Source organism: Dasypus novemcinctus, chromosome 31 (genome assembly GCF_030445035.2).
Source record: "Dasypus novemcinctus isolate mDasNov1 chromosome 31, mDasNov1.1.hap2, whole genome shotgun sequence".
In the NCBI taxonomy this organism is placed as follows: domain Eukaryota; kingdom Metazoa; phylum Chordata; class Mammalia; order Cingulata; family Dasypodidae; genus Dasypus; species Dasypus novemcinctus.
Window position 1 is genome coordinate 30581723 of NC_080703.1, and position 14439 is coordinate 30596161.

General features: G+C 41.5%; 1 protein-coding gene across 14 annotated transcripts in view; it reads left to right on the forward strand.

The window, feature by feature from the left end:
- NEK10 (NIMA related kinase 10) overlaps positions 1-14439 on the forward strand; it is a 269323-nt gene that overhangs the window by 93102 nt on the left and 161782 nt on the right. For all 14 annotated transcript variants that reach the window (XM_058290740.2, XM_071212866.1, XM_058290735.2 and 11 more), the window contains one exon: positions 13910-13985. In XM_058290740.2, coding sequence (XP_058146723.1) covers positions 13910-13985 — 76 coding nt within the window. The remainder of the gene's footprint in view (positions 1-13909; positions 13986-14439) is intronic.

Sequence of the window (14439 nt, forward strand, 5' to 3'; positions counted from 1 at the left end):
ATGACCATAGGACCTGGATGTCTCCATAGCCCTCAGGACAACCACTTCTTGGGGTTCTATCTACTTTGGCTGTCTCTAAGATTCTGCTGAGATGTGCATAAGTGCAATCCCTTGATAACCTCCTGACTCACTTTGAAGTCTCTTAACCATATAAACTCATTTGTCTTTAATGCTTCCCCCTTTTATTCAATGTCTTTTTCTAGTTGCATCACCAGTTGATACTTGGTAGAAATTCCTTGGTGCCAGGGAGGCTCATCCCCAGGAGTCATGTCCCACACGGTGGGGAAGGTAATGCATTTACATGTTGAGTTTGGCTTAGAGAGTGGCCACATTTGAGCAACATGAGGAATACTGTTTTTATTCATGCCTACTTATCTCTCTGAGAATGACATAATGATATGCATTTTTTTTCTTCCACACCCTGCACTGTGTCTGTATTTTCTGTATTTTCTTTTTTTCTGTTTAGTTTGCTTCATCTCTCCTGTTGGAGGCATTCCCCTAATGTCTGAGGATTGTGGGTTGGCCTTAATACTTACTAAAGGCACTGAGGTGGCTGTTGGAAGCTCTGTGTATTGAGGTGATGTCATGTGGTGGGCTTCCTTAGAGCATCACGGAGCTTTTCCTGTGGAGACCTCCAAAGCTGGTGTCTAACCTTTCCTCAAAGCCTGTCCTTCTCATGTCCTACCTGAGCGAGTATACACCTGTCTGCCATCGTTGCGGAAGCAGAGTAGACGAAGGGGGCTCAGGGGTCCACATCAACGTGTAGATTTTCCCTGAATTTCCCTGAATTCTGTCTCGTGCCTTGTCCCAGCCCCACTCAACCTGGTCCTTGATAATTCCATTCCTTTGGAAAACCTCTGCTTTTCTTCTGGTAGCAGGTCCTCAGTTCACTGGCTGTGCCTTCCATGGATGTGGGAGGGCTCCCGGGCGCCTGAGCTCAGTGCTCCATTTTGAGCTTTTCCCTTCACTCCCCCTGGGCTCAGCAGGGCGAGCGGGCTCCATTTTGGACTTTCCCATTCTCTGACATGAGCACTGGAGCTTTTCCTGTTCTGCTGAGTCTGTTACCCTCCTCCACCAAAATTCATTGTCCTCTGCTATCTCCTCTCCCATTTCTCATTGTCCTTGTGGATTAGTAACTTTTCAGAGAAAATACTTTCCCCCTCATTTTAGCAAGATTTTGAGAGCAATAATAGATAACCTCTTATGGTCAAACCACCTTTTTCCCCACGATGGACAGACTAGCCCATTATTAAGTCTACACATTAGACTTAAAATATTCTGCTTTCAAGTCAACTAACAATAATAATAAAATATATATTTATGCTTGCACTCAAATTGTAAATGCCTTTCTAGGAAAAGTTATTTTGTTTTACAAGAATAAAGAAAGCTTCTCTTTTTCTCTGTCCTGCCCCTCATTGTCAATCTGCCAACCTTATTCTTCTTCATATTTATCAGATTTATATTGGCCAAGTGGTCTCAGTGTCTGGGAGTCATTAGGTTAACAATTTATTATCAATTTCCAATGCTTTTTAGTTTTAAATGAGGCAGTATTTTCGTGGTTACAAATAAAGAAGCAATGAGAAATCTCAGAACAGAATCTCATTCTAGTCCAGTTTCTCTCTACTAAAGAAATTGTATGGACAGGGCATTAATGTGCTACCATTATTTTCAATGAATATAAATGGTTTTATGGTTAAAAAACAACCCACAGAGGTTGATATCACTGTTTAGACAAATATACTTTAAATCCAATAGTGCTGAACAAATATACTCTTGGTGTCCATAACTATTGATACAAATATGGCCTTTGGAGACTCATTTTTAAGAGGGGTTAGGTTCAAATGAAAATCTCAGAGTTTTAATCCAAAACTAAATGTATAAGAGGCCCCATATTATAGGAGGTTGAAATATAGCTGCAATTCATGGACCCTGTAAAAACAGGCAGCTGTGTGTGTGCGCATGAGTGAACACATGTCACCACAAGGTGGCAGCGTTGTCATACTTCTTTCTTGTGCTAGAAAGTTTATTTACTTGGAGATTAGCAGTACAGATTGTCAAATAATGTTTGAGGCGTACAGGACAAAGTATTGAAAATGGGACCAGAAAAAAATTTTAGAGAAACTAACATTCCCTTCCTCTCCTCATGTTTCTCAATTAAGTTGAATGTTTTAAGATCGAGTTTGGTTTGCAAGGATTTGTAGCAAGCATGAACCAGCAGAACAGAAAGCATTAGCCTATTTAGGTGTGCATGGTTTTACAATTGCTCTCTCCTCTTATGTCTGGATACATTTCCATATTAAAGACTCTATCTTTTAATGACATGCTTGGACATATTTCTAGGGCTTGCCCCTGAGTTTATTTGCAGCCCTGGAGGCTGACTCAGTGGCTCACTGGGGAAAGCACAGGCTAGGTCTGCTTGAAATGCTGCCCCCAGAAGGTCTGCATTACGACTGCCTCTAGGAGGGAATCCGACTTGCCCCTCAAGCCTGCCGTTTCACATTTCAAATGCCCACATTTTAGTGCAAACCCTTCAGGCTCCCTTGCCTCCCTTGCCCCTCAAGAAAAAGGCAAGTGAGAAAAAGAAAAAACAAAACGCATTTGATTAAAGATTCCAGATTTCAGACGCAGGCTTTAGTGCATGACTCAGGAGGTATACAGTATCTAAAAAAAAAAAAAGACTTTGCAATTTTTCATACAAAATAGGTGCCTCTCCCTGCTTGCCTGAGTTTTCATTTCAGAGTACTGAATCGCTTTCTTACTAAGTCTTACAAACTTTCTCTTGCAAATGGTGACAGTTCAGTGGCAGATACAATGCTCTGAAGTAACGAGTGTCTTCTGCAAACAAACGGACTGTGAAGTGTTTTCCAAATGATCATCGGCCACTGTCGGTGGTAGTAACAGTAAGGTCGTTCAGTGGAACATTTGTCAGAGGCTCAAATGCTCACCACATCCAGGCATGGCTTTGGCTGGGAAGTGTAGCTGGAGAGAAGGTGAAACGCCGTGGTCTGCCCTCCGAGCTCACGGTTATATTGGGGAGACTTCCAGTTACCCATTCAGCAACGAGACTTTGAGCTTCCACATCCTGCAGTGAACAAGACAAGCGTGAAAGACATGGGCCATATTCTCAGGGAACTCGCACAGCGTGATAACGGAGAGAATGTTTGTATACGCCAAATGCTATTGTAGTTAGGGCAGACCACGCTATGCTCTAACAGGTCATCTCAGAGTCTCAGGACCTTCAAACAGCAGTGGCAAAACTATGGCCCTACTGATTGCTCTAAGTCCTGTGAGCTAGGCATGGTTTTTATATTTTTAAAGGGCTGTGAAAGAAAAGAACAAGAGGAAGATGTGACAAAGTCCGTACATGGCCCACAAAGCCTAAAATATTTACCACTGCACCTTTACAGAAAAAGTTCACCGACCCTTGGCAAAACAGCAAGTTTACCTCTTGCTCATACTGTATGTTCATGGTGGGTCAGTAAGGGAACTGCGCCAGAGGCCCAGGCTGCCTGAGGCTTCCTGTGTACCTGCTTCCCCATCTCAAAGGCAGGAAAAAGAGCACATGACTAACCACACGTTGGCTCTGAAAACTTCTGCCCAGGGTATCCTATGTTACTTGTGCTCAGACTTCAACGGCCAGAGCCAGTTAAACAGGCTGAGGACGCATTCCTCTCCAGTAGAAAAAGGATGAACCTTTATATAGTCTGCCACAGCTGTCAAGCACAGGAGGAATATGACTGCCTGCCCGAGGGGGCCTCCAGATGAGGAGCTCAGCAGGGGAGGTCAGCGCATGTTCCAGGCAAGGGGGACAGAAAACGTAAAGGGTTGGAGACGTGGAGGACAGCGTGCCAGTTAGGGAGAGAGTCAGGCATTAGCCTGGAGCAGAGATTTTCTCAGACGGAAAGTTAGGTTATCTTCAGAGATTTTTCGATGGGGAGTTGTGTGATCAAATTTGGGAGGTAGAAGGATAATTCTAAGGGCAGGTGGAGCAAGAATGGAGATGAAGCAATTAGATTGTGTTCGGCAGCCAAAAGCCTGACACTGGATTAACCCTTGAGGACTTGTGTTTTCTCACAGCAAGGAGTCTGAAGTTGGCCCATTCCAGGGTTGCTTCAGAAGCTCCAGGGGCCAGCCAGGAAGCAGGCCGTTCTGTCTTTTCTCTCCATCGGCCTCAGCAGGTGGGCTTCTCGTCCGAGGCTTATCACCTGATAGTCACAAGATGGTTGCCAGAACTTTACTACAAATTCAAATACAGGAGGTAGAGTGGAAGCCAGAGTAGGACAAAGGTTCTTTTCTTTGAGTGGTGACCTCCTTTTACCATTAAAGTCTCCCCCAGAAGGTCCTCACTAGCCTTCTCCCATTGCTGTGCCAACCCAAGTCCTCTGTCCACGCCCATCTGGAGCGGAAACTGGGCAAGTGAGCGTCCCGCGTCTACACCTGCAGATAGGACAAGGAGAAGCGGGGGGCCACTGGCTTTGGGGGAGGCAGCCGACAGTTTGTGCCACCAAAGACCCTTGCAATTGTCCAGGAAAGACAGAGGGTGGATTTTACCTCAGGCAACAGGAGAAGAGGAGCGAGAGGAGGAGTTAAATTCAGCCTTTATTTGGAAAGCGTAATTTAAAAGATCTGGTATCTAGTTAATGAGAGGGGAGGTATGAGAACTGTCAAGGAAGAGTCTGAGTTTGCTAAGATTGTGACGCCACTGGCAGAGAATTGGGTGAGGAGATTTTGGATATGCTGAGTTAGAAATCTGATCATGTCTTTCTCCTGATTAAAATCCTTCAAGTAGCTCCCTATGACTTTTTTTTTTTTCATTTTAAAAACAGTTTATTGAAATATATCATTCATACATGAACGCACATAAACAATAAGTGTATAGTAAAAGTTGTGAGCTTACAGAACAAACATGCATACCATCATACAGGGCTCTTGTACATCACCCACCACAAATAACTTCTATTGTTGTGAAACATTTGTATCAGATTACAAAGTGCATTGTCAAAGTGTTACTACTAACTGTAGTCCATATCTTACATTTGGGGTATTTTTGCCCCAACCCTACCCTATTATTATTTATATAATGACTGATTTGCTCATTTATCACTTCTGTCAATATTAGAGCATTTTCATTACTTCAAAAAAAGAAAGAAAAACAACAAAGCAAACCATTATCAAACCCATATCTTAGCACTACTAATTGCAAATCCTATGATGTGTTTTCACCATTTCTATTCATTTCTAAACATTTACAAACAGCATAAATACCCTACAGTTTCAACCACGTTGTCGTATGCTTCACAACTTCATCTCTTCTTATAGCTGAATAATATTCCACCGTGTGCATGTACAACAGATTGTTTATCCATGTGTCAGTTGATGGACACCTGGGTGGTTTCTATCTTTTGGCAATTGTGAATAGTGTCGCTGTGGTGTTCGGTGTGCAGATGTCTGTTCATGTCACTGCTCTCAGTCCCTCTGGGTTTATATCTGTAGTGGTATTGTGGGTTACCTGGGAGATCTTTATCTAACTTCCTTAGTAACTGCCAAACAGTCCTCCACAGTGGCTGTACTATTCGACAGTCCCACCAGCAGTGGATAAGTGTTCCTATCTCTCCACATTCTCTCCCAACTCTTGTAGTTTTCTGTTTTGTTAATAGTGGCCATCCTAATAGGTATGAAATGATATCTCATTGTAGCTTTGATTTGCATTTCCCTAATACCCAGTGATGTTGAATATTTTTTCATGTGTTTTTTTTTTTTTTTCCATCTATATTTCTTCCTTAAAAAATATGTATTCAGGTCTTTGGCCCATTTTTTACTTGGGTAGTTTGTTCTATTGTTGAGTTGTAGGATCTCTTTCTACTTCATGAATAACAGACCCTTGTCAGATGTGTGATTTCCAAATATTTTCTCCCATTGAGTAGGGAGGTGCAGAAGTGCTTAATTTTAAGGAAGTTCCATTTATTTTTTTCTTTTGTTGCTTGTGCTTTGGGTGTAAGGTGTAAAGAGACCCCCCACCTACTACAAGGTCTTGTAGATGTTTCCGTACATTATTTTCTAGGAGTTTTATGACCCTGGCTTTTATGTTTAGGTCTTTGATCCATTTTGAGTTGATTCTTGATAGTGAGACAGGGGTGCTCCTTCTTTCTTTTGGTTATGGATATCCAGTTCTACCAGAACCATTTGTTGAAGTAACTGTTCTGTCCCAGGAAAGTGGACTTGGCAGGCTTATCAAAAATCAGTTGACCATAGAGGTGAAGTTCTATTTCTGAACTCTCAGTGTGATTCCATTCATCAATGTGTCTGTCTTTATACCAATACCATGCCATTTTGACCATTGTAGCTTTACAATATGCTTCAAGGTCAAAAAGCTAGTCCTGGTTAAATTAATTCCTAGATATTTGAATTTTTTTTTTGTTATTGTAAATGGAATTTTTTTTCTTGATTTCCTCCTCAGCTTGCTCATTACTAGTGTACAGAAACACTACTGATTTTTGCATGTTGATCAGCATGTTGATCGGTGCTGGGGCCCAGGATTGAACCCGAGACCTCATATGTGGGAAGCCAGCACTCAACCACTGAGCCACGGCAGCTTCTCTGAGCTGGCTTCCTTACCTGTTTTGCTTGTTGTTTGTTTTTGTGTTTTTAGGAGGTACCGTGAATTGAACCCCGGACCTCCCATCAGGTGTCCATCTCCTTGAGCCACATCCCCTCCCTCCTACTACTTTTAAGATAAATCTTTGAGTCCTTAGGGCACCCCAGGCCCTTTCTTCACGATCTCATAACTGTCCTTGGCTCTGGCCTTAGGGACAGATTGCTCTTTCCTGCGCAGACCACACAGGCGTTATATAGCTCTGTGTCTTTCAATGCATGACTCCCTCTGCCTGGAAAGCCTTTTCCCAAGTCTGCTGCCCAATTCAAACGCCATGCCTCTTGGTGGTGAATTCGACTTCTGTATCTGATACGTTCTCCCTTAGTCCACTTGGCTGGCTTCTCTCATAGCACATGGGAGACATGGCATTGAAATAATTGGTTTAGTGCCACAACAAGGGAATCAAATTTTCTTTGACTTTGTTTCTTTGGGAGCATTTAATCAATACTTACTGGTGAATTCATTTAGGAATCAATGAACCAACAAACATCCAGGTGAAAATATTGAGAAGTTGGTTACAAGTAGGGACTCCTGATTAGGGGAGAGACCTGGGTTTGAGATCTCCATCTGATGGCCAAGATTGCCTGGAAAGAGTGTTTAATGCAAGAAGAGTTGAGGATTATGGTGGAAACCAGGTGCACTCATGGGGAAAGGTACAAGCAAGGCCACTGTCATCTCAGCAAAGTGTAACCTAAGGGTATGGAGGGAATGATTTTACTTCTTAGCATGCCACCAGAGTTTGAGAATCAAATTAGACCTGTCTTGTATTGCCAGAATCTGCAGAGGCTTTTAATTGTAATTGTTTGACACAACTGCTGCTGAGAAATATGTCTCCTTATAGGAAAAAATGATGTAGATTTGCCTTTCTCATAGGGAACTCAAAGTCCTTAAATGAATATTATTTCATATTCCTGTAAATCTCCCAGCCAAGGAAGTATATGATAACTCTGTTTGTGACCATTTTAGATCTCTTTATCTACCTTGCTTTGAAGCTGTTCTGTGGTTTATTTCCTATAAGCAGGTATAGTACCTATTTGTTGTTTTTTTTAAGATTTATTTTTATTTATTTCTCTCCCCTTCCCCCTCACCCCCCGCCCGCGTTTGCTGTCATTTGTTGCTCTCTGTGTCCATTCGCTGAGTGTTCTTTGTCCCCTTGAATTCTCGGTGGCACTGGGAATCTGCGTCTTTTTGGTTGCGTCATCTTGCTGCATCAGCTCTCCTTGTGTGCATCACCACTCCTGGGCAGGCTGTGCTTTTTTCACACTGGGTGACTTTCCTTGAGGGGTGCCCTCCTTGTGCATGGGGTGCACTCCTTGCATGTGGGGCTCCCCTATGTGGGGGACATCCCTGTGCAACATGGCACTTCTTGTGTGCGGCAGTGCTGCACATGGGCCAGCTCACCACATAGGTCAGGAGGCCCTGGGTTTGAACCCTGGACCTCCCATATGGTAGGCGGACGCTCTATCCATTGAGCCACGTCTGCTTCCCTAGTATCTATTTGAGTTTCAGCTGATGCTGAACTTTGAGTGCCCTTTAAAGACTACAGATAAAATTTTTTTAAAAAGACAAAAACAAAAAAAAAAGACTACAGATTATTTAATCATCCTTGTGTGGCATGAAAAGGTAGCCACAGAATTTCTCTATCATCATATTGCCTTCATAATTGCTAAGAAAGTAAGAATATTTTCTGTGAAGCCCACCACAGAATCCTTATCTTATCTTGGAAGGAAATGTTGAAGGAAATTAAAGAAATTTTTAAAATCTTTCAAAAAATTAAGATTCTTACACCGCTGTTGGGTCATTTTGCAATTCTAAGATTTGAATAACTTCGAAGAAAAGATGAGAACAATAAGCTCAAGGAAGTTAGAGCACAGAAGCCCCTAACCCTGGGACAGATCATTGTTCTGCTCCTCTGGTGAGACAGTGAACTGTGAGAGACTATGGAGGCACCAAATCTTCACCACTCTATGAAAAATTGGAAATAATAAATGCCTAAGGTTGGCTTCTTAAGGTCATATGGAACAACAGAGACCAAGAGCAATGAAATCGAGTTCATTTTAGTGTGTTTTTGTATGGGTATATTGGGGTATGGCCTAGTTCCCGAGGACTTTAGAGGCAGTAGTACGTGCTGCTTTCTGGACCTGCTGGTCATTCGGTGACTTTCCCCGAAGTGCGTTCCCTGACCTTCGTGGGGAGCAGGTGGGAGTGTTTTCAAGGGCAGCACGGTGCTGCACATCCGATCACCCTCCCAGCCTGCGCTCCTGAGTCTACTGAAGGCATTGGAGCTCCAGAGGCGTTGCCCTGTGCGCCGACCCGGCGCTTTGGATATTAGAGCCATGCCAGGCACAGCATGTGTGTGTGTTCACTAGTGTGTGTGTGCACATGTGAGAGAGAGACAGAGCCGTAGAGATGCAGAGAGGATGCAGAGACCGACTGACCGGCTTGCTGCTCTTAAAAGAATCTGGCCCTTAGCAATATTGCGATCCCAGCTGAGCGTGTACAGTTCTGTTATTACAAGTAAAGGCGACCAGGAGCAAACCCCACCATGGAAAATGCTTTTAGGAGGGCCCACTTTTAGGAAGAGGTGCCAGTTTCTTCATGAGTCCAGTCTCCTGCTACATGTCCTAGAGTGAGTTCACGTGTTTGTACCTTAGATATGACTTACCCAGAACTTCAGAAAGCACTCTTGTATCCGGTGTTGAATTTTTTTTTTTTTATCTTGAAGTTCCCGGTCAGAAGAATTCTATCCATAAACTCAAGATGCTGTTGAGAAAGAGAAATACTTTCCCTCTGCTTCATCTAGGATCGGATCGTCCTGGGGAAAGCAGCGGTGGAACTGTGGAAAGTGGGGGTGCCGGAAGCATTCCCTCTTATCCCAGCATTGACTCTCTGCCCCCATTCTGCCATTCCCTGAGTTAACTGCTGTGATAGACTCATTGTGGCCACCATGCCCTAGCATCTGCCTTTCAAAATTAGTGACAGCTTTATAAAAATAGGAGGAACTTTATGTAGCATGAGAACTACAAAACAAAGTATTATTTTAGGTTGTAAGTTGGTCAGGGTTTATGGTGCTAAAGTATAGTAAGCCCTCTGGAAATAGGTAGTGACTGCTTAATTTTAAATTACTGTAGATTCCCCCCCCCCCCCCCAATACCTAACAGAGGAAAGGAAAGGTTATAGCAAGCCATCTAGCTTGTGAACAATTCCTAATAACACTTCATAAAATCTAGCCCTCTAACATTTCTTATTAGTAATACTATTAGATTGAAAGGATATGTATATATATAACCCAAGACCTCACATGTAGAAAGCAGGTGCTCCACCATTGGGCTACATCCACTCCCCAATGAGAGCTGGTTTTTTCATTTGTTTGTTTTTAGGAGGTATCAGGGATTGAACCTGGGACCTCATACATGGGAAACAGACGCTCAACCATTGGAGCTACATCTGCTCCCCAAGATCCACTTCTTGAAGGGAAGAATATTAAAGAATCTGTAGACATGTTTTTGAAACCACCACTGCAATGGAGGTGATAAAAAGTGGCCTAATTCAAGATATGTCTCTATTTGGGAGTGGGGTGGGGGGGGGTTAGAAAAAATAGTACTCGTGGTGAAGGAAAGCAAGGAACTGTATCAGTCAGGTTTGATTCATAAGACAAACTGCACAATGATTATTAACTAGGAATGGGATTAACTAGTGAAGCAGTAGAGAGAACAGTAAAGAATATAAGAATAGCATACCAGGAAGGAGCCACTACCTGTAGGGCTGAGGCAGAGTGCTCAAAGAAAGAGTAAATTTGGAAGAACACCCCTCTTCTCCAAGACTGAGATTTGGACTTTGCAGGAGAGGGTGTGGCTGTAGCACATCGGTAGAGGAGAATGGCACAGCCATCCCCCAGGCTGAAGCAGGCAAGTAGGAAACTGCCCACTGGAGCATGGACAAAACTCTTCAGGAAGTCATCCTCTGGGATGTCAATGGAATTCACTGGGAAGCTGCTGGCCAGTGTGCCCATGAGACTAGGTGGGAAGCTTACTAATTGCTGGAGGAACTTACTGGGAATCCACCTGTGGGGTGTTGTGAAGCTGACTGGGGTGCTAGCAGAACGTCCTGGTTTATTACCTGTTGGGGCACCCGTGAGTCTTGCTGGGGAGCCAGCTGGGATGCCAGTGAAGCCACTGGGCAGCTCTCCACAGGAGTGCCATTGGGCTTGCTGGGAAGCTAGCTGGGGCACTGGTGGAACTTCCGAGGATGTCATCAGCTAGCATGCCTGCAAGACTTGTTGGGAAGCTGGGCGGCATGCCGGCAGAACTCCTTGGGAAGCTGCCCACAAGGAGATGAGCACTAATGGGTGCCCAGTGCCACAAGAGCAAGGAAAGAATGGAACACAACTCAGAATGAGGAAGCCCCTTTCCCCTGAAGATTCTCTTTAGTGCCACCTACTGACAAAGCTTTAACAACTTCCCTGCTGGCAAAGGAGAAATGCTATCACAATGGAAGCAAATGAAGGGTGGATTTAAAGCTAAGGGGCCGTGAATTGGTAACTAGCACTGGAATTAAGAAAAGTAGGTACGACTTCAGCATGATGAAAATTTTGGGTCAATGGTGGTGCCACTTACCAAAGTAGGGAACCAAGAAGGAGCTGCTTGGGGTGGGATCATGATTTCTTTTGTAGTGAGTTAGGATGAAATGCCTCATAGACATCCCAATGGACTGTCTGGATGGATACACTATCCAGATGGATATATTATATTTGGTGCTCAGGGAGGTGAAGCTAGAGATAAACATTTTGGAGTCATCAGTATATAGGCAGTATTTAAAGCCATGCGTTGTGTAATATTACCTAGGGGAAAAATGTAGAGAAGCAAAGAAGTCTATAAATTTGAGAGTATGGGCAATAGCTTAGTAAATAACAAGAAGCAAGAAAGCAAATCCTGATTTCTTCAAGGATTATATTTTATTTTTTCACAGATAGGAATGGCCTTGAGTTCACAAAAGTATCATATAGAGCATTTTTTAAGGGCAAGTATGAATCAAAACAATTTATTTGGTGCCTTTTCCATGGAATTTATTTGCAGTGAATGATAAAAGAATTGCCTCAGCTGCAATCTTTCAAATCATAGTTCATACCTTAAAATCTCAGGGGCTAAAAATGATGAATCCTTGTCATTTTGATTGCCTTTTCCAGAGTTAAAATAACTGAGATATCTTTTTATGTAATCTCTGGTGTATGATGCTAGAGACCTAAAGCAAATCAGCCACATAGGGTAAAGCCAAGGATAGACCTAGTGCAGTGTTATTGTTTTATTGCAGTAGACCATGCTGCCTCTTTTCTCATTAAATTTAGTATTAAACTAAAAAAGCAGTTTTTATTTTATAATCAATTTTTGTTAACTAAATATATTCTTCTGCATCATTTAAAAAATAAATACAACTTTCCCTTTACTCAGATCACTTTTTAAATCACTTTAAACATTTTTTGTCCAGTAAAAGTCACTCTTTTTTGGTATACAGTTTTGTGAATTTAGATAAATGCATGTAGTTGCGTAATAAAAAATTCCCTTTAGCTGACCCCTCCCCAACTCTTGGCAGCCACTGGTCTGTTTCCTGATCTTATAATTTTTTCAGAATATTATTAAGTGGGGTAGTACAATTATGTATAATTTTCAGTCTGGCTCCTTTAAATGAGCATAGTGCATTTGAGATTCATCAATATTGCTATTATTTATACCAGTAGTTCTTTTTTAAAATTTTTTTATTGCTGAGTAGTATTCCATTGAATGTATGTACCACAATTTGCTCACCCATTCATCCACTATACGAGAGTTGAGCTGTTTCAAGTTTTGGGTGATTATGAATAAAGCCTGTATAAATATCTGTGTACAAATTTCGAGTGAACATTGTGGTAGTTTGAATTATATAATCCCAACAAATGCGAATGTGAGTCCTTTAATTATGTTCTTATTTCTCACATTTATTTTGGGTATTGTGGTCCCTTTGCTTTTCTGTATAAATTTTAGAATCAACTTGTTGAAATTTTAAAAAGTCTTTCTTAGGTTTTGCTTAGAATTGCATTAGATCTGTAGAACAATTTGGAAAGAATTTTCTCTTCACAATATTGAATTTTCCTGTCCATGAACATAGTGTATCTTTCCATTTATTTAGGTCTTCTTTGCATTCTTTCATCAATGTATTGTAATTTTCAGCATACATATCATGGACATGTTTTATTAAATTTATACCTGTATATTTCTTATTTGTATATGCTATTGTAAACAGTACTTTAAAAACCACGCGTTCCAATTGTTCATTGCTAGTTTTTAGAAATACAATTAATTTGTGTATTGGTCTTGTATCCTGAAGCTTTCTAAACTCACTTATTATAAAAGTGGGAGCTTTTTTCTAGCTCCTTTGCTATTTTCCTTGTAGGCAACCATATTATCTGCTAATAGTATTATTTCTTCCTTTCCAATATGGTTGCCTTTTGTTGCTTTTTCTTTCCTTATTGCACTTACTACTTCCATTATAGTGTTGATTAGTGATGGGGAGAGTGGACATCCATGCCCTGATTTTGATCTTCGGGAGAAAGCATTTACTCTTTCAACAATAAGCAGGTTATTAGCCGAAGGATTTTTGTAGATACCCATTAAGAGCATTCCCATCTCTTCCTAATTTGCTGAAAAGAATAGATGTTGAATTTTTCAAATGCTTTTTGTACATTCCTTGAAATGATTATATGGTTTTCGTTTTTTAATCTGTTGATCTGGTGAACTACATTGAATGATTCTGAACACTGAATCAGCCTGGCCTTTCTTGCACAATCCTCACTTGGTCATTATGTATTATCCTTCATATCTGTTATTCAAGCTTATTTTATTTTTCTTTTGACCAGATGAAGCAATGAGTGTCATTTCCCCAAGGTATAAGATCCATCCCATTTATTTGAAAATTATAAAGGATAATCTGAGAAGTTGAACCGCAATTTCAATAAGTACTGTGTGTGTCCTGTATTTTAGTTAGCAAGGCTTATTTGAAATGGCTTTTTTAATGATTAAGTTTTTTATGCCATAATGTATGGCATATGGCATAATGTATGTCTGCCGTTAATTAAGGCTGAGAGTGGTGTGGAAGGTTGACACATGGGGCATTTTGACAGTAAAAGAAAAAAAGGAAAGTGTTCTGTTGCAAACTGTAATAATTATGCAGAATGTCAGCGCTAAAGAATAGTGCTAATGCTGGGGTTTGTTTTGTGAATTGCAGCTGACTTTGGCCTGGCAAAGCAAAAACAAGAAAACAGCAAGCTCACATCTGTGGTTGGAACCATCCTGTATTCCTGGTAAGGACAGTTATTTATTTTATGGCTCTCAAGCATCGTACTTAACTAATTTGGGCTTCCATTTCTTTTCTTGATTAACAATGAAAGAAGACTTTAGGAAAGGAAGCTTTCAGTAAGTGTTCCTCAATTACCCAGTTAATATACAGGTAGAGAATTGGGGATCATTGTGTGTATTTAAAACAACAGCAACAACAAATTGTCTTTCCTCTAAGGGTCTCTGCCCCTCATCGGGACTATTTTTATACATAAATTTAAATGATCCATGGCACATTGTAACTGTGCAATCATTGTTGAATGAATCTGTGAATAACCTATAGACATGCTTTCTCAACATGGCATCTACTTTTATATATGACTCTTTTCTCTTTCCACATATAAACATTCAAGGGCAGAGAAAGACATCTGGGGGCTCCCTCCCCCTGCTTCCCCCCCCCCCACCCCAACTCCTCCTGAG